The 18,775-nt window shown below is 44.5% G+C and overlaps 1 protein-coding gene across 1 annotated transcript; it reads right to left on the bottom strand.

The window, feature by feature from the left end:
- Positions 1-472: 472 nt before the first annotated feature.
- On the bottom strand, positions 473-5,462 carry Aard (alanine and arginine rich domain containing protein). The gene is made up of 2 exons (XM_021228695.2): positions 4,978-5,462; positions 473-1,407 (listed from the first exon to the last, which is right to left on the bottom strand). Exons 1-2 carry the CDS (start codon positions 5,317-5,319, stop codon positions 1,252-1,254), a joined length of 498 nt encoding a protein of 165 aa, XP_021084354.2. The 5' UTR covers positions 5,320-5,462; the 3' UTR covers positions 473-1,251.
- Between the last annotated feature and the right edge of the window lie 13,313 nt (positions 5,463-18,775).

The following is an 18,775-nucleotide window of genomic DNA, read 5'->3' as shown; positions in this document are numbered from 1 at the left end:
GATCTGGTCTCTTGGCCGTTTGGGGGGTTCAGAGTCTGGGCACAGCAACACAAAGCCAGGAGATTATTTCAGAGAACTTCAAGGAATCCAGTGGTCAATGGGCACCGACTACTTCTCAATCGACACAGTGAATGCCAGTCTTACAGAGAAAAGAGATGAATTGTGAAGGTGTTAGAATAGTTTACTTACTGGCAAAAAAGAGTTGAAAACAAACTAAACTTGATCCACATAGTCCCCCAATGCTAGCACACAAGCTGCTTTTCTTTCTTCTTTTTAAATTATTCTGGGTCCTGGAGCTTGAACCCATGGACTCACAGGCTAAGGTACATTGCCAATCCTAGAATTTATTTTTTAAGAAAAAAAAAAGGCTACCTCCTTCCTGTTCTATTTTGTATTAAAAACTAATTTGAATTTCAATCAGCAGTACTCACATTGGCATAATTCCATAGATAATAACAATTAGGAACACCAGTTACGTCTGCAGCTATTTTTATTAATTTTCCTTTTGCATTGAAAAGCACTTTTAGGGTACAATCAGATCTTTTAATTCAACAGTAAGAACCATTTTAACTCCAAGTTAATTGAACACAAGAACTATATTAGTTAGGAATTTAGGGGAATACATCATGAAGCTCAAACCTGAATCAACTGAAGAAAAAGATTTTTAGGAGAATAATTACATATTTCGGATTTGAATGACAGCAAGGCCTGCAGTTACATGACTACATCCAGCAAGAAGTTGAGACACCCTTAACGCGGGCCACATTAGGGGAATGACCGGAATCCAGGCGCTAGTAATTCTCAATTTCACGAGTCAGAAGAGTATTGGAACGGCTACTAGATGATGGGCCAAAAATAAATACAGTAAAAGCAATTACGGATCCTGCAGGTCCACACCGAACCACAAGAAGGATGGTAATAAGGTAACGCACAGCGTTGTAAGGGGGCGGTAAGGCAATATGTAATACTTTGGCTTATCCCTCTCTCCTCTTTCCCTCTCATCCTTCTCCTCCTTCTTTCCTTCCTCCCACTAAAGCTATAATAGCCAGTCAAAGCAATGGAAAGTCTCTCTCCCTTTCTTAAGATTTTTTTCCCCGCACTTCTTCCTTATACCCAAGTTCTGGCTGGATGGAAATGTCCCTCAAGAGTGCACATACAGCATCGCTAGTATTAATGCTAGAACAGTTTCGGAGTTGCCTATGTTACGGTGAGGGGCAGGGCTGCTTCGGCGCTGCAGGCTGAGGCTTTCCACTATGCGCTTGCACACTCGGAATCCATTGCTTCATCTTCCGGGCTCTGGGATTTGGATGCTCGCTCCAAGTCCTGCTGCTTCTTCAGTTGCTGCATTTTCATGTTTAAATCCAGTAAAGTTCGGGCCAGCTGATGGTTCTGGAGACGCAATTCCAGCTAGGAGAAAAATAATAATAATGATGATAACAATAATAATAATAATAATAATAGCTTGAGATACAGATTGAATGAAACTGCTCTCTGGCTGCGCCTGACAAGTAAGGAGTAGGCAGCCAAGGAAAACGAGACAGGAAGAAAGATGTGTTTGTCTCATCTTACTCTCCCTTCCTGACTGTTGGCTCCGGCTATTAAAGTAGCTTTTTCTACAACAAGGTAAAATCCAGATAAATAAATAGCTTTTGAAATGGCCTTGAAATGAAAACAAAAATAGCTGATGCACAAAGCTGTCCGTGTGAAAAATGCCTCCGCACCGAAGGCTGTTCTCAAGGAATGGCGAGCGAGCCCAGCGAAATGATTTATCTTTATGGGCTTCCGGAGCCACCGGATAACTGCCTGGGGCCACCTGAGTGCTGGGGTCTGGGCTCATTTTCTTGATTACTTGTCATTTCGAGTTTTCAGGATTTTAAATGGCCTCCCTGCTGAGTAAGAAAAAAAAAAAAACACCTCAGAGGCACACACGTATGGTTATATGTCCTTACATAATCTAACACTGTTATGTAGCAAGGCTGACTCATAACCTCCTCCAATGGGAGCTTGTGAGGCCCTCATGTGTTCAAATAAAATTTTAAAAATGACTTCTCCGAGAACAGGTTACTTAAGAGGCAAGTCCACCAACAAAGTTTGGCCCAGCTGTGTTATAACCTAAAGCTAAAGATCAACTGTTTGCACAGTGCATCGATGGAAGTCACGCTTCATGCAGTTGTAAAATAATGTTCTCTGAGTGCCAGCGTCTCTCAGCTCAACAGTAGCCCTCGGGATGAGCCAGGGCGCTGTAATAGTTAACTGCAAATACTGCACTGGCCATTTCTCCTCGATTTGCAAAATAAAATATTGTGCAGAGGCATCTTTTCCTTTTCCTCTCATGCTTATCTTTTTTTGATCTTGGCACTTGGAACCACTTCTCTGGAAAAGCAAGAATGGGAAATGTTGAAGGAGACAGACGCCCAAGGCACCCAGCAAACAAGCCGAAACAAACCACACAGCCATCGCCATAAGAAGACCCCGTAATCTACCAGAAGGCTGTCCTCTGATGTGTTCCTGCGGCTCTAGACTCCTGCCCTGCCTTTCAGCCTCGTTTCCTGGCACTGTCTCCATGCCAGCTCCTATCACAGGTAGTAGGACACCCTGCCAGTCCCAAGGGAATGCTGTGCTGAGACACACCTCCGTCCGACTCTCTGTTCTAGAAAGCGCCTTGCTATGTCTCTTTCCGTGGAATGCAAATGAGTATCAATACTCCCTGAAAAGCCTCCCGTAATCGTGGTCAGGCGTCATCGCCTCTTAATCGTGTCTCCACAGCGTCCCTTTGACATCCCGCTGGTGACCTACAGACGGCACTAGACTGGCGCTGCTGAAGGTAGAACTCTTCCTGACTGATTTCTCAGTCATGAATGCATTGCCTAGGCATGCAGGGTAGGGGCTCAGCATCCTTGTTAAAAGACTTAGCGGATGCAGGGATGGATCAATGAGGCGATGGAGGTCTGCCCTCGGCTTTCATGCCAAGTACCAAGGGGTAAAATTACTGATAACGATTCACCCATCTAAGTGAAGTAAGTGTAATTCACACTCATTTGGGAAACACAAACGCACATGGTTTCTAATCCGAGAGCCTGATGAAAGCTCCAGAACTTCTCTGAGGAATGGGGGACAACAAAAAAAGGCTATATATATATAGAAAACTTTAGGTTTAACTCCAGAAATCCAAAGAACTCAGAAATTAATGTCACCCTTTAGTAAGCTAAACAGAATATAATATACATAACAATGTGAGTGTTCATCATTACCCTATACATGATGTCTACACACGGGAACACTAATTCCCATAGAGATCTAGCAAACGACCCAAATCAAACACGCCTTCTAGTGGTGATGATACACTCTAAGCTAAGCATCCACACTTTGCTTCTTTCTTATGACCAGTCACATGGACCAGGGAGTTCCTGAAGATGTGGACCAGGGCCTACATACACTCCAAGACAACAGCATCTGGATTTGTGTAAAATTCTCTGCTTCCTTTCCAGGGATTTTAAATTCCTTTTCATTTGTTTTCATTTCTTTACTTGTGCATGCCTGTGTTTGCATGTGTGAATACAGTCAGACTTGGGCCACACAGTGTTCCTGTGTGCCAATCAAGGAGTGGGTGGGTTTTCTCCTGCCACTGGGGATTGAACTCAGGACTTCAGGCCTGCCCACAAGCGCCCCCTTAAAGCGCCATGTCTTGGGTTCAATTCTCAATTCTTGATATGTCCCTATTTGTCCTTTGAGGCACAGTCAGCTTCCAAGATCTATAATAATTGTAAACATAACAACAGTCAATAGAGAGTGCATATGACCTAGGCGTGTCGCATAATATTATCTCATATGATTATTACAGTCATCCCATGAGGTTATCTCTACATTACAGATGAGTAAACAAACTTGGGTCTACAAATTCACACTCTCAAAGCTTAACAGTCAGTAAATGTTAGCAGAGCCTAAGAGTCTGTCACCCATAGTACATTCCTTGTCTAAGCCTCCTATTGATGAAGCAACTTGTTGGAATGTTAAGGTTAAAGGTGCCTCCCAGCGAGCTTGTCCAGCATGACCTGGGTATGAGTCAGTGGGAGGTTGGGGGAGGGGGTGACCTATCCCAGCTCAGCAGCATAGGTAGAGGGTTCGGCCAGACCCAGGCACTCCTCCTGGTGTTCAGTGAGATGGTTTCGCCAGGCAGCTTCTTGGGCTCACCATTTATACTCTGGATGAGAACCAGGGGTCCCACATAACACCGCTAGATCAAACACGATGCATTCCTCATCAAATTCAGATCGCTAGTATGGTTAAATTGGATTTGCTATCATGTTGTCCTTCTTAAAACCAGAAATGAAATGGATCACCCTCCTCCGCGGTTTCTTAACTGTGTTCTGAAGGAGTGGTTAATGCAGAGAACGTCCAAGTCTCCATTACACAGCATTCGTATACGTCACCATTTTAAAGGCTGAGTTCTTTATACGTTTGTCCTTTTCAAACTGTCTAATTGTTTCATAAAAGCCATCTAAAGTAACTACATACATGCCTTCTTGTTAAACGCCCAGTTTTCTGAATTCTTAGCAAGGGGTAAAATAAAAAAAAGAAATAATTGGCATGACTTAAGAGTTTCTGATGGACTCAATCTATCTGTGCATCTAGGTCGTAGGTTTCATTGAAACCTCCGTCTGGGCATGCTACACATACATAGACTAAGAGTTTGCTTTGGGGAAGCTTCTAGACTAGAGGCTAGAAAACTACAGACACAGACTGGGGAGGGGCTCCTGGAGTCTGCAATGGTCACTAAACTGTAGGCCAAGCCCTGCTCCATGGAGTTGTGACACAAGGAGGCCCCAACACGGAGTCTAGAGGAAATCAGACGCCCAGAAGAGATCTTCCATCCCAGCCCATAGGACACCCCTCCCCCGCCCCCGGTCCTCCTAAGGTTTTGGAGCCGAGAGCTCGGCTCAGGGGTGCGAGCCCCGCCGCCGCGCAGCCCGCGCTCACCAGCTCCGCGCGCAGCCGGGCCAGCGCGCACTCCATGCGCGCCCGGGTCCGCTCCTCCCGCGCCGCCGCCGCGGCCGCCGCCACCGCCGCCACCGCCTCCCGCGCGCGCCTGGCGCGCCCTCGTGCCGCCGCCCGCTGGAAGGCGCGCTCCAGCTGTCGCCGGAGGTGCTCCAGCACCGGGCTGGATGCCCGGGCCTGCTCCTGAGCCTCGATGCGCCAGGTGCCGCAAGGGATGCGGTGCACCAGATGAAAGGCTGGGGACCACAGCGCAGCCCTGCCTGCGACCCCGTAGAGTCCCCGGGACATCCGCTGCCTGCAGTGGCTGTAGTCACCCAAGCCCATCGCTGTCTTTACTGCGGCTCTCTGACTGGGGATTTGGTTGCAACTTGGAGCTTTTTAAGGCCGATCGGGGCGGGGGCGGGGGCAATTAACGGAACAGGAGGACCCTGGCAGTGAACGCTGTCACTGTCGGGCCACTCAGAGCGCCGCTCGGCTCCTTGTCCATCTCCTTGTCTTCTCTACCTCATAGCAACAAGGGAAAGAAGGAGGCCTTGTGACTAGACTAAAGGTTCCGACTGGATCGCGTTTTTTTTTTTTTTTTTTTTTTTTTTTTTTAATGCATGGAGACTGGAACAATCGACCCATGCGGAGTGGAAGCCGAGGAACAAGCTGAAGGTTTTGCAAGGCAAAGAAGAATATTTGACACAAAGCTGTCCCAGTTGTCTCATTTCTTAGTACTGGGCCCTTTTGAAATAGTTTCTGGCGTTTTACACTTTGAACACGGTGCCAGGTGTAACAGAAAGTCTAGATGTCCTTCTGACCTCCTACAGCCAGGGGGCGCAGTTCAGCCCAGTTTGCAAGTTAGAATAGTCTTTCTAATCATCTTTCTGAGATCCCAGTAGCCCAGAGTTCTGAAGCTCGGTGCTCCGCACTGTCCTGGACGACTTCTTGCCGTGTCCACGTATAAGAAAAGGTTTAAAATGAAAGGTCAAAAACCTCCCTTACTCCAAAGTGTAAGACTGTATAATTCCCAGTCGAATGTAGTCATGCATTGATAATATAATTATCTGTCACAGAAGGCATTTTTAACTGCCTCTTTTGGAGCTAATTGAGTTTCTTTACAGGAATGAACAGTCAAACTTACGTGATCATAGACAACCGTTACAAGAAGAAACAGTGGCGGAGACAGTCAAACCGTACTCTCCCCAGAGAGTTAATGATTCCTCTATGAAAGATTTGTCCATTGTCTGAAGGGTCAGTGGTAGGTGTAAAAGATAACAAGAGCTCATTTATATTATATGCCTTATATTTATTATATATTATTATAGAGCTTACTATATGTCAGACACTTCAGTTATTAACCAATATAATATCTACACTGCCCTGTGAAATGGATGCAAATCTTTCCATATTTTCCAAACAAGGAAAGTGGAGTAAAAAGTTCACATGCATTCCTACCAAAAAGCCAGTCACAAACCCAAGTGGTCTTCTGGGGATTCATACCTAGGAAGTCTGAGCTCGTAAGATTAAGTTTACTGAAATGGCCTCAGTCTTCACTGCATAAGGAATGCAGGTCACCCAGCCTCTGCAAATAATCGCCAAGGTCAATACCTGATAGTTGACAACATAAGCACAGCCATTGCTTATGGTTGTGTAAGAGTTGCTAGATAAATGTGGAGATGTAGTCTTCTAGTCAAAAGAGGAGTCTAGGGTCTAGGGAAGATGGCTAAGTGCAGAAGTGCTTATCATGCAAGAATGAGGACCTAAGTTTGCATCTGCAAAACACATGCAAAATGTCCAGGCAGTGGTGCCGATAATCTCAGCCCTGAGGAGGCAGAGACAGAGAGACTGGTGGAGCTTGATAGCAAGCCAGACATAGAGCTCTGGCTTCCATATGCACATATGTACACAGAACACAGAGAGGAGAGAGAGAGATAGAGAGAGACAGACAGACAGACAGACAGACAGACAGACAGACACAGACAGAGAGACAGACAGAGAGACAGAGACAGAGACAGAGAGAGAGACAGAGACAGAGAGATAGACAGAGAGAGAGAAGCATCCATAGTTTTTGTGGTCAGAGGGATTGGGAATTTTTGTTTGTTTCCTCTGTGTGTGTGTGTGTGTGTGTGTGTGTGTGTGTGTGTGTGTATGTGATATCTGTTAATGGAGCTTGAAAACCAGCCCTAAATAATGAACAATAGAAATGTTTAAAATGAATGTTCTGCCATGACTTTTAACTTGAATTTCCAGAACATTTACTTCAACAAGAATTTCAGTTAAGTTCAATTTAATTCAGCAGAGTGAATGGTACATGTTCAGTATTAAGTCCTGGACCATGTGAGAGAAATACAAAGATGAATAAGATATGGTTTTGCCTCCAGAATCAGAGAACCTGGAGAAACAAACTCATTCATTCAGCAATGCCTTATTAAGCATCAAATATTATATATAATGTCAAGGCTACAATAGTAAAGCAGAGACACAACAGTATTTTAAAATAAGCATATATTATCACAAATTAATTATTTTTTATATTTTTCAGCTGAAGTGTGCTTTGACTTTTAAAACAGATTTTTTTCTTTTACACTGAAAAGTTGAATTGAAAGTTATTGAATGAAGAGTAAGTATAACATACATAAGACATTGGAATTAGAAAAATATTGGTTAAGCCTGGAGGTGGTGGCACACACTTTTAATCGCAGCACTCAGGAGGCAGAGGCAGGTGGATCTCTGAATCTGAGGCCAACCTGGTCTACAGAGTGAGTTCCAGGACAGCTGGGACTACATAAAGAAACCCTGTCTTGAAAAACCAAAAGAGAAAAAAAAAAGAAAAATATTGGTTATCTGATGAAGTGTAATAAATTAACCCCAAATTCAATGACGTAAAAACACTAACTGGTCAACTGTGGTGGCACATGTCTTTAATCTCAGTGCCTAGCAGACCGAGGCAGGTGGATCTCTATGAGCTTGAGGTTAGCCCTCATAGAGAGTTCTAGGATAATCGGGGCTACATAATGAGACCCTGTCCCCCAAAAACAAACAAAAAGAGAAGAAAATAAAGAAAGGAGGGAGAAAGAAGGAGGGAGAGATGGAGGGAGGGAGAAAGGGAAGAGGAAAAGAAGGAAGGAGAAAGGGAGGGAAGGATGAAGGAAGGAAGGAAGGGAGAGGGAGGGAGGAAGAGAGGGAGGGAGGAAGGAAGGAAGGGAGGGAGGGAGGGAGGAAGGAAGGAAGGTAGAGGGAGGGGACAGAGGGAGGGAGGGAGAGAGGGAGGGAGGGAGGGAAAATATGAAAACAGGATTGTAGAGATAGTTCCCCATTTACAGCAAGAGGATCAGAGTTTGGGTCACCAGAACCCACACAAATGCCAGAGAGTATGGCACCTGTAGTCCACCCTTGGAAGGCACAGACAGTGGGAAACTAGCTGTGTAGGAAGACTTTGAGCTTGCTTTAAAAACTCTGCCCCCAGGGAAAAGTGGAAACGCTGTCAGAGCAAGACTCCCCATATCCAACTCAGAACAGACACACACAGACACAGACACAGACACACACACACACACACACACACACACAGGCACGAGGTACCGGGGGCAATATTTATTCCTCAGTTTCTATGTGAATGAGTTTGGAGATCGCTTGGATGGCAGTCCGTGGCTTTCATGACACTGTACTGGAACATCAGCCAGTTATGCTGTCCCCTAAAAAGGAATGTCAGTCTACGATGTAGGAGAATAAGGAGGCAGATACAGAGAGAAGAGCTGCTCAGGCAGGGCACTGAAACAAACTTGGAGCCTCCAGAAATGATTCCAAAACGAGAAAGAACAGAGTATCATCTCACAAACAAAAAAGCAACTCCTGTCCCTGGATTGTGTGTCTCTTCAGTGCACTCAGTCAAAGTGGGTCACACAATGCACTGATAAGTCACATCACATTGTCAGCCCCAAGTGCAACAAGCCCGGTACTGGCTTCCTTGAACTGTGTTATGCCTTGAATAGACAGACAGTCAGCAGGCAAGAAATGGCAGAATTGCGATTGGATTTCACATCTATATGGCTCCAAGGGTCGTGTTATCTCCCCTCTGTCACACCAGGCTACACACACTTGCTGTTCATCCACCATCATATGCCTTGGACCACTTCTCTGTGGCCTTGTGGACACCAGAGAAAGTTCACGTCACACATCATGTTTCCAGTTTACACAGTCCGGGGGCCAAACCAAAGCTGAGAGTTCTTTAAAACACTGAAGCCAAACCCCATCTCTGAATCCGTCTAAGGAAATGGGTTGCTTACTAAAAATCACCATTTATCTCCTCGACAAGTGATGGCTGAAATAATGAGCGACACTTACATCTGTTATGGTGGAAGCTTTGTCCTAGCTCCTGGCATCCATGTACACAGAGTCTGGAATGTTCTGGTAGAAGTCCGCCCACACCCCCCTATCTCTCTCCAAACCCTGCTGCACCCCAAAAAGACCTCCAAATGACTACCCCTCCCACGTGTTGTTAAACTGCCTCCCAGAAAACAAACTTGTGGTTTTTCTGGCCCCCCTTTCCTGTCTCCTGTCTGGGGGGGGGTTGGAAAGTCATCTGGGAGTGTTATATCTATTAAACGTGGGCTTTTTCTAATCCAGTTTGATTTGGTCTGATTTGGATTGCTGCGTCTGCAGAGGGGCTTATGGGGGTGTAGAAACTTTTCATCGCCTACATCCTTCAAATAGCACACCCACAATGTGATGTTTCTGCCTGGTCACCTTTCCCTGGGAAATCTTCACCGCAGTCCCTGTGTGTTAACTGTGCTCGGAGCCTCCAGCCTGAAGTGACTTCTTCAGCCGTCCTCTATGACAATAACTCTATTAAGCAATAAGCTCTGGTTGTTCCCTCTGCAAATAGAATGTCCTTGAACACTCCTTGCAAAAAGAAACAAATTATTTCTGCTGGCTTCTGAGAAAGGGGAACGATCCTTATAAGCCTTAAAATAAATACTTGTAATATTTTCACCAACAGCTTAGTAGTTTGGCCCATTCAAGAAGACTCTGGAGCACGCAGTCCTCTCATTGTCTGGTTAACTAATGGCTAACAAACATTTCCCTTTGTTTGTGGAATGTCCAAAAGCCACTCTCTGTCTTCTTCATTTAATTTGCCCAGATTGTGGGAGCAAAGGCTTCCCGGCTCTACCCCTTGCTGGCCTTGTGACTTTGTATAAACATTCTGAGTTACTTTGTTTGCAAGGAAGATAAGGGACTAAGCATCTCCTCCTTCCCCAGTTGTTGGGCTGATTAACTGAAGCCACCAGCGAGGCCCAAAACAGCACTCAAAACTGTCCATGGGTATGCTTTCAAATAAATGTTGTATTTTACTTAGATTGGAATAAACTACACAAAACTGATTTCTTTCACCAAAAATATTTTCAGAATTATTTCTAAAGAAACCACAAAACCACTATTTTTATAGGCTTTTGCCTCTAAATAAAGACAAGGCAATCGATATAAACATGGAAAATCTTCAGAAGGAAATAGACAAGCCAGTTATCTCAATGACCGGCCTTGGAATCTGTCTAAAGCATGGAGCAGGAGGCTCTGACATTTACCATGCTGAAAGGCTTACAGAAAAAGCGAAGGCTTAGCAAAGGAATGCAAACCGCCGCCACCACATACAGCGAAGGAATGTTGGGCACCTCCATGCCAACTTTACCCGTCACTTGTTCCTTCAAGTTCATCAAAAAATGACAAAACCTACGCCAATTCTCTCATGACCTCACACACCTCTCTGTGCTTCCTGTAGCTGTCCACTGTGGTTGGCTTTGTGTGCTGCTGTTTTATCTTTTAGGTGCAGGGCCATGTGCATATCAGTAAATATTCTAGCACTGGGCTTTATTCTCTGCCCTTGGTTTGTAGAGACAGAGTTTCACTATGTAGTCCAGGCTGCTCTTGAGTTCATTCTGTAGCCCAGGCTAACCTAAAACTAGAATTCTCCTACTCTACCTCCCTGATACCGCCATTTCAGATTTTTAACAACACACTTAAAACTCCTACTAGTCACCGGGCAGTGGTGGCGCACCTGGGAAGCAGAGGCAGGCAGATCTTTGTGAGTTCAAGGCTAGCCTAGTCTGCAAAGTAAGTTCCAAGACAGGCTCCAAAACTACACAGAGAAACCCTTTCCCAAAACAAACAAACAAACAAACAAAAACTCCTACTAGTCAAAAGTCAATCATGGACATTGGACATATTTTAAGTATTTTATATATATTTATCTCTTCCATACCTTTTCAAAATCTTGGTGACTCAATAGCCACCACAGAGATAATATGTGTTGTGTCTACAGAGATAATATATGTTGTGTCTAAAATTAATGACACTCCTTTAATTCCAGCACTTGGAGGTAGAGGCAGGTAGATTTCCATGAGTCCGAGGTTGGTCTGGTCTACAAAGTGAGCTCCAAAACATCCAGAGCTACATAATGAGACCCTGTCTTAGATAGATAGATAGATAGATAGATAGATAGATAGATAGATAGATAGATAGATAGAATGACTAAAACAACTTCAGAGTACCACTAGCAGAGATCGTTAAGAGAAGTGTGGCCTCATCAAGGCCATCCTCTGGAAGAACATGATGAGCATCTGAATTTCCCATCACCCCATGGAGTGGGTATGGTATGCAATGCAAGGAAGACATCAGAAGTCTGTACACAGAGATTCTTCCCAAAGGCCCTTGCAAAGATAAAATGGTTTATGGGGCTGGAAAGATAGGTCAAAGGTTAAGAGCACTGTCTGCTCTTCCAGAGGACCCGAGTTCAATTCCCAGCACCCACATGGTGGCTCACCACTTTCTGTAACTCCAGTTCCTGGGGATTCAACACCTTCATACAGGCATACCCATGCAGGCAAAACACCAATGCACGGAAAAACGATAAAAAGGGATCATTACAAAAATTTTATTGTCGAAAAAGAAAGATAAGACAGTTTTAAAAATAGCATCATGGCATTTTAATGAAAACCTGCCACTGCTGTACAAGAGAGCAAATGTTCCACCATGCTGTCTCATGCTTTGTGGTTCTCCATTATATCTGAATATAAAACAAGGTTTTATAGGAGGCTCACCCAATTTCAAAAGTATTGTGTCCCCTGAAAATGTCAGGATTCCTCCAACTTCTATTCTTCCCTGTTCTGAAATTACATTGTCAGGTCTTAAAGCAGCCATGGTGGTCAATGAGAAAAAAACAACAATGTTCCTCTGTTGTCCCAAATGTAACAGACACCTTCATCAGAGGGACAGATTGTGCCAGCCATGTGTTTAAAGCTGAGGGGGAACAGACTGAGTGGATGGTTTGAGGAATGATTCTCCAAAAGTCTAGGTGGTTTTTTTCCCTAACTTTGACTTTGGGAAGGAGAAAAACAAAAGCTTTGAACACAACACAAGCCTGACTGTGGTAATATGTTGTTTGTGATCTAACAAATAAAGCTTGCCTGAAGATCAAAGTTCAGAGCTAGTTAGCCATAGAGGCCAGGTGGTGTTGGCACACACCTTATTGAATCCCAGCACTGGGGAGACAGGGGCAGCCTGATCTCTGTGAGTTCAAGGCCACCCTGAACTACATGAGATTGATCCAATCTAAAGAGAAACAGGTCAAGTGCTGGTGGCTCATACCTTTAATCCCAGTACTTGGGAGGTGGAGAGGAGAGGAGACAGGCGCTCACCCATTCTGTCTGAGGTTTCGTAGAGATAGCATTCAGTCTGAGGATTCATAAGGACGGGAGTGTCCCTTTGGTCTGAGGATTCAGTGAAAGTAAGAACTAGTGGCTGGGGGCTGGAGAGATGACTCAGAGGCTAAGAGCACTGTCTGCTCTTCCAGAGGTCCTGAGTTCAATTCCCAGCAACCACACAGTGGCTCACAACCATCTGTAATGAGATCTGGTGTCTTCTTCTGGTGTTCAGGCAGGAACAATATAATCACAACAAATAAATAAAATAAAATAAAAACTAGTGGCTGGCTGTTCTGCCTCTCTGATCTTTCCGCATTAACCCCTATATCTGACTCTGGGTTTTTATTATTAAAACCAATTAGAATTCATGCTGCACCTGACCATGGCAATATTCCATATTCTGTCTCCTTACCGTGAGAAAACATTCTAGGCAAGACTTCTGTATCCACTTCATAAGGTAGAAAGCCTGCAAATCCCCATCTCAGGTTATGAGAGTCGTTGGCAACCTAGCCACTATAGGTGGCTCATGGGTGCTGGCCCATTCTCTACTCATCGTCTGCTGGGGCCACCATTGGCTGGGTCCACCCACAGTTGCTACTAACGAAAAAGCAGCATGAGCATTCCGTCCCCGGGTCAACCCTCAGATCTCTAGCATCTGTGTCTCCTGTGTTTGGGGACGGAAGGCGGTAGCTGTTGTGGCCTTAAAGAGCTTTCTCAAGCCCTCTTCCTCGGAATTTACCCAGCCCTGGAACAGTGCTCAAGAGTTCCAGGGGCTAGAGAAACCAGGGATCTAATCACCCCAGACGAATCAGATTTCAAATAAGGAGTTTAAGAGAATCTGGGTTCTTTTTCGTCAAGGGTTAAGGTAAAACACACCTTGCCTCTGGCCACACCACTCTGTCCTGGTTTCTGTTGGTTTCACGTACGTGTTCAGAAGTTTCGTCCTTTTTTTTTTTTTTAGTTTCAGGGTTCTGGTTTTACCTTCGTTTGGTTCTTTTGCTTCCTGTGCCTACTGTAAATTGTTCATGTGGTAAAACCACATATTTCCAGTATTTCTTTGTCTCTAAGAATTGTCCCATCAGACTCTCCCAATGACTTCACAGGTATCTGCTTCAATGAGTGCAGAAATAAATTAACACAACCGTTCTGCATGTCTGTGAAGCCTTTGAAAATGATCCTCAGATCACAGAGGTCTCAAAGTGTTGTGTGATCTTTTGGCTCTTTGGACTTGACTCCCTTGGGGGGCCCACCACCGAGCTCCCAAATAAATCACACACAGAGAGTTATTCTTAGTTATGACTGCCCGGCCTTAGCTAGGTTGTTCCTTGCCAACTTTTCTTAACTTAAGTTATCCCATCTATCTTTGGTCTCGGGTTTTTAATCCTTCTCTATTCCTGTATACCTTTTCTTTCCTTCTCATTCAGCGTCTGGCTGTGCAGCTGGGTGGTGGGCCCCTGAAGTACTCCTCTGTCCTCTCTCATTCCCAGATCTCAGATCCCAGATTCCTCCTCATATTTATCCTCCCTGCCTGCCAGCCCCACGTATTTCTCTCTCCTGCCTCGCTATTGGCCGTTCAGCTCTTTATTAGACCATCCGGTGTTTTAGACAGGCACAGTAACACAGCTTCACAGAGTTAAACAAATGCAACCTAAACAAAAGTAAGGCACCTTAAAACGATATTCCCCAACATCGAAGTGTCTGGTACACGGTCAATAATGTTTGTTTGATAGTGTGCTTTATCTTCTGAATTGTTCTCCATTTTCCCACTCTTTCAGAGCATCTTATGGGTCCTGTAGGGGTCTGAAGACCAGGAAACACTGTACAAGTCAAGGTCACAGAGAGGCAACATCATTGTCCATCTTCCATATAGGACCAGTTCTCCCTGACCTGGCTGGGCTAGGGGTTGCAGTACCACAGTGCTGTGTGGGCCACAGGATTTACTCTAATCACTGCTGATGAGCCTTTCATTTCACTGGGGTTGTTTCTATCTCCTTTCCACAACTCAGAAAATTTTAACATAGCATTACTTTTATATACAAGAAATCAACAAATGAGGCCTGTACCATAAAGGCAGGTTACTCAACATTATGTTTACCGCACCCCAAAGTATTGTGTCTAGAGGAAACACTGGTGTCTCCAGTCCCAGGATTCCAAGAGACGCTGAGTCAGGTCTGAAGTATAGCAGGGACACAGGGCAGGAGGAGTGACTATCCCAATGAGTTAGACAACTGTCGTGAACTGCCAGTGATCACATGGAACCAATGTAATTATTTCCATCCTGTCTTCTAAGTACCCATGATGGGTTGTGCTGATTTTCATAATACTGCCTGTGTCTCCCAGTGGAAAGATTGTATTTATTCACTTGGCTGATTTCAGGGTAGGAGGTGGAATTTGCATATGAGGGTGATGTGTTATTTGCCAACAAAAATGAGTAAAAAAGAAAAGAAACGCCATCCAGCAGCCTACTCTTCCCCAGTCCAGACAGCTCCTGTATCTTGGGTCCTATGGTAAAAACATCATGGACCAGAAAAGAAGCTGGCTTACGGTGGGTGTATAGTTTGAGTGGAAAATAATGAGTAGTATATTTGCATTTTTAATGCCTCTCATATCTGATTCTCCTTTTAATTCTTTTTCTTGTTGTTTTGGTTTGGCTTGGTTTGGTTCTTCAAGACAGGATTTCTCTTTGTAACAGCCCTGGCTGTCCTGGAACTCACTCTGTAGACCAGGCTGGCCTCGAACTCACAGAGAACTGCCTGTCTCTGTCCCCCGAATGCTGGGCCTAAAGGTGTGTGCCACCACCATCAGGTCTCCTTCTGATTCTATGCCCTCTCTCTAATAGTAAAGTCTAGAAGTGAGCATTCAGAAGACCGAAAATCCTGTGAAGTAAAAACTACTCTAAAAGTTATCATGAAGATGTATAGAACTAATTTGCCTGAGACAATGAAAACCTAGTTTTGGAAGCTACGTAAACAAATAAATAAATAAACAAAAAAGTAAATTAGGTCCTATCAACCAGCTAAACACACTTGCTCTGTTATGAGACTGAACTGTATAATGAAGTCCAGACACCATGAACGGTGAGAATATGTAAAATCTCATATAGATGGTGCTGCATAATGTGAGATTGCCAGTTGACAGTCCAAGAAGGCCATCACAGCGTCGTGTAGGCACTAACTGTAAAGGGACTGCTTTGAAAGTCGTTTGGATTGTTTATCACATTCTCTCTGCTCTCCATCCTGAAGGCATTTCGATTCCAGCTACACCTGATGCCCTGGAAGTGCGGAGATTAAAAGACTTTTCTGCAAGGTCTTTAATGCATTGCGATAGTCAAAAGTTTTGAAAAAATAGAACAAAAATTTATCTAAACAATGTTGATATCCGCTGTAATGAATATATTTCTATTTTTAAAACACTCTAATATTCAAGTGCCTATTTTCTTTGGAGTCTTCAATTCTGACATTTCTGTGTATTCTGGCAAAAATGTCTGCTAGAAAATATCATATCCGCCGGCAATGAGCATATTTTTGCAGAACTGAACACAGCGGGATGTACAGTTCAAAGACACCCCAGCAGAGAAGGACATGGACAAACACAGTCTATTTTTAACTGATGATGCCGATTAAAATCTATTGTCAAAACGATCTGTCCTTTTGAACCGGTTGCTTGCTGAAATGGTTTTATCTGTCCATTACATATACTTATTGCTTTTATACATGGAGTGCGTGTACCTTGGCATGTGAGTGAATTTTGAAGACCCTGTGGGAATTACTTCTCTCCTCCCACCGTCTGGAGTTTGGAGATCAAACTCAAGCCATTAGGCTGGATGGTAAGCACTTGTACCCACTTAGCCATCTCATTGGCATGGATTAAATGTTAAAGCATAATAGCTGGCAGAACATTTTTAGTGTTTGTAGTAGGGCCCCCTTTAAAATGATCCCCATTGACCTCTGCCTGGATGTGGTACCACCATCCCAACAAAGGGAGACAAAGGGGATTGAACAGTAGATCATTCCCGAAATAATGAGTTTCACTTCATTCACCCACTCTTGCTATGTTCGTTGGATTGCAAGGAAACCTGTTGTCATGCCATGAGCTGTCTCATAGAGAGTCAAAGCCTTGTTGGAAGGACCAAAGGGAGATCCCAGCCAGCAGCCAAACAGGGACTAAAGGTCCGGTCTAACAGCCCACAAGCAATTGAAACCCCAGCTCCCCCCGAAAGTGAGCATGGCTGGTGCTCCTCCTGCCAAGGTGCCTTTGGGTCATACTGTAGCACTGCCCATACTTGGTTGCATTCTCAGGGGAGACCCCGAGGCATAGGACCCAGCTAGGCCAGGCTGAGACTTCTGAATATAGAAATTTTGAGAAAGTAACTGTGTGGTAGGATATTATTTGCAGGCGTGTGACTTTTGTTTATGCCGCATTTGTTTAAGTCTGCGAAGCTGTGGTTCTTTGTCTGTCTAAAACGCCTAGTGGTCCTAATAAAGAGCTGAATGGCCAATAGCGAGGCAGGAGCAATAGGCAAGGCCGGCAGGCAGAGAGGATAATTAGGAGGAGAACCGAGGAAGAGGAGGAGTAAGAGAATAAGGAGAAGAAGACCTCACGGGACAGCCACCCAGCCAGCCACCCAGACAGCCACCCAGACAGCCACCCAGACAGCCACCCAGACAGCCACCCAGACAGCCACCCAGACAGCCACCCAGACAGCCACCCAGACAGCCACCCAGACAGCCACCCAGACAGCCACCCAGCCAATCACAGAATAAGAAGGTAAGTAAGATATAGACAAGAAGTACAAAAGATAAAAGTCCAGAAGGAAAAGGTAGACGGGCAATTTAAGATAGAAAAATTGGCTAAAACAAGCCAAGGCTGAGCACATAACTAAGAATAAGCATCCATGTGTGATTTACTTAGGAGCTGGGTGGAGGGCCCCCCCAAAGGGACCAAAAAGCCAAAAGAGCAAAAACATCCACTACTTCATAACTGTTTATTAGTTTCAACTTCTAAGTTTGGGGATAATTTGTTACACAGTAAGAAATGGCTAATGCAGTATATTTAAGTCTTGGAAATATTTCGCTTCTTTCATGCTAAGTCAATAAATATTTCTTGCAGCCCTAAAAAATGCTACAAATGCAGATGGAATGCACACATATAAGGACCTACTTCCTGCACTCAAAAATTTCACAAGCTATTAAGAGTAAAAGCTGTACTGACAACGGGCAGCATGACTCCCTGCACCACCGAGTTTAGCATCTCATCCGAAGATGTTCTGATCCACCACCATTTTTGTGACTGGCACTCCTCCACAATCACTGTGGGTCAGTAGGCTGTTGGCCCACTGATCTCTTCTTGTTTGTCTTAGTGACATCAAGTAATGACAACTTCTACTTCGTCACCTGTTGAAAACTGCTTCCTCCTGGTCTACTGAGCACTACTGAGCAACAAGCAGCTTAAAGTTAATAAACACCCAGTATATGCCGGTGAATGTGCTCTGGGTGACCCTCAATTCCTATTTAATTAAACGGAGTGAAGGCTTTGGTTCCTTCTAGCTCCCTCGCCTTCATCTCTACCATTTACTTCACTTTGGCTCTAGTCACATGAGATACATCTGAGAATTTATCTTTGCCCACCATGGCGTATTTAAAGGCCAGAATTATGAAAACTCTCCTCTCAAACCCTCATCTTTCTGCCCATTATTCATATCAGTCCTCCAGAGGAAGCTGCAAAGTGTGTTTTGAAGTGTTCTCCCTCTTCTGTCTTTCTCCTTAACGTCTGTTATAACCTTATGATGCTTTCCAGCTAGTTCCTTTCACCGCCCAACCTAATTAGCCTACTTGCTCATTGTTATTGTTTGAATATAGAATGTCCCCAAAGGCCGTATGTGTCAAACGTTGGTGCTAGTTAAGAAGTTTGTAGAAATCTGGGGATGTGGGGCCTCACCGAAGAAAACAGATCACTAGGAGTGAGTCCTTGATATTATCTTGCTCTCAGTCCCCTCCTGTTTTGCTCTCTTCTTCCTGTTAGCCAGGAGATAATGAAGCACCCCAGTCACTTGCTCCAGTCACCCCAGCATCTGCCCAAGCATAGGGGGAGGGGACAAG

Source organism: Mesocricetus auratus, unplaced genomic scaffold, assembly GCF_017639785.1.
Source record: "Mesocricetus auratus isolate SY011 unplaced genomic scaffold, BCM_Maur_2.0 Super-Scaffold_100023, whole genome shotgun sequence".
Taxonomy (NCBI): domain Eukaryota; kingdom Metazoa; phylum Chordata; class Mammalia; order Rodentia; family Cricetidae; genus Mesocricetus; species Mesocricetus auratus.
The sequence above is the reverse complement of the archived record's forward strand: the minus strand, read 5'-3'. Positions and strand labels throughout refer to the sequence as shown.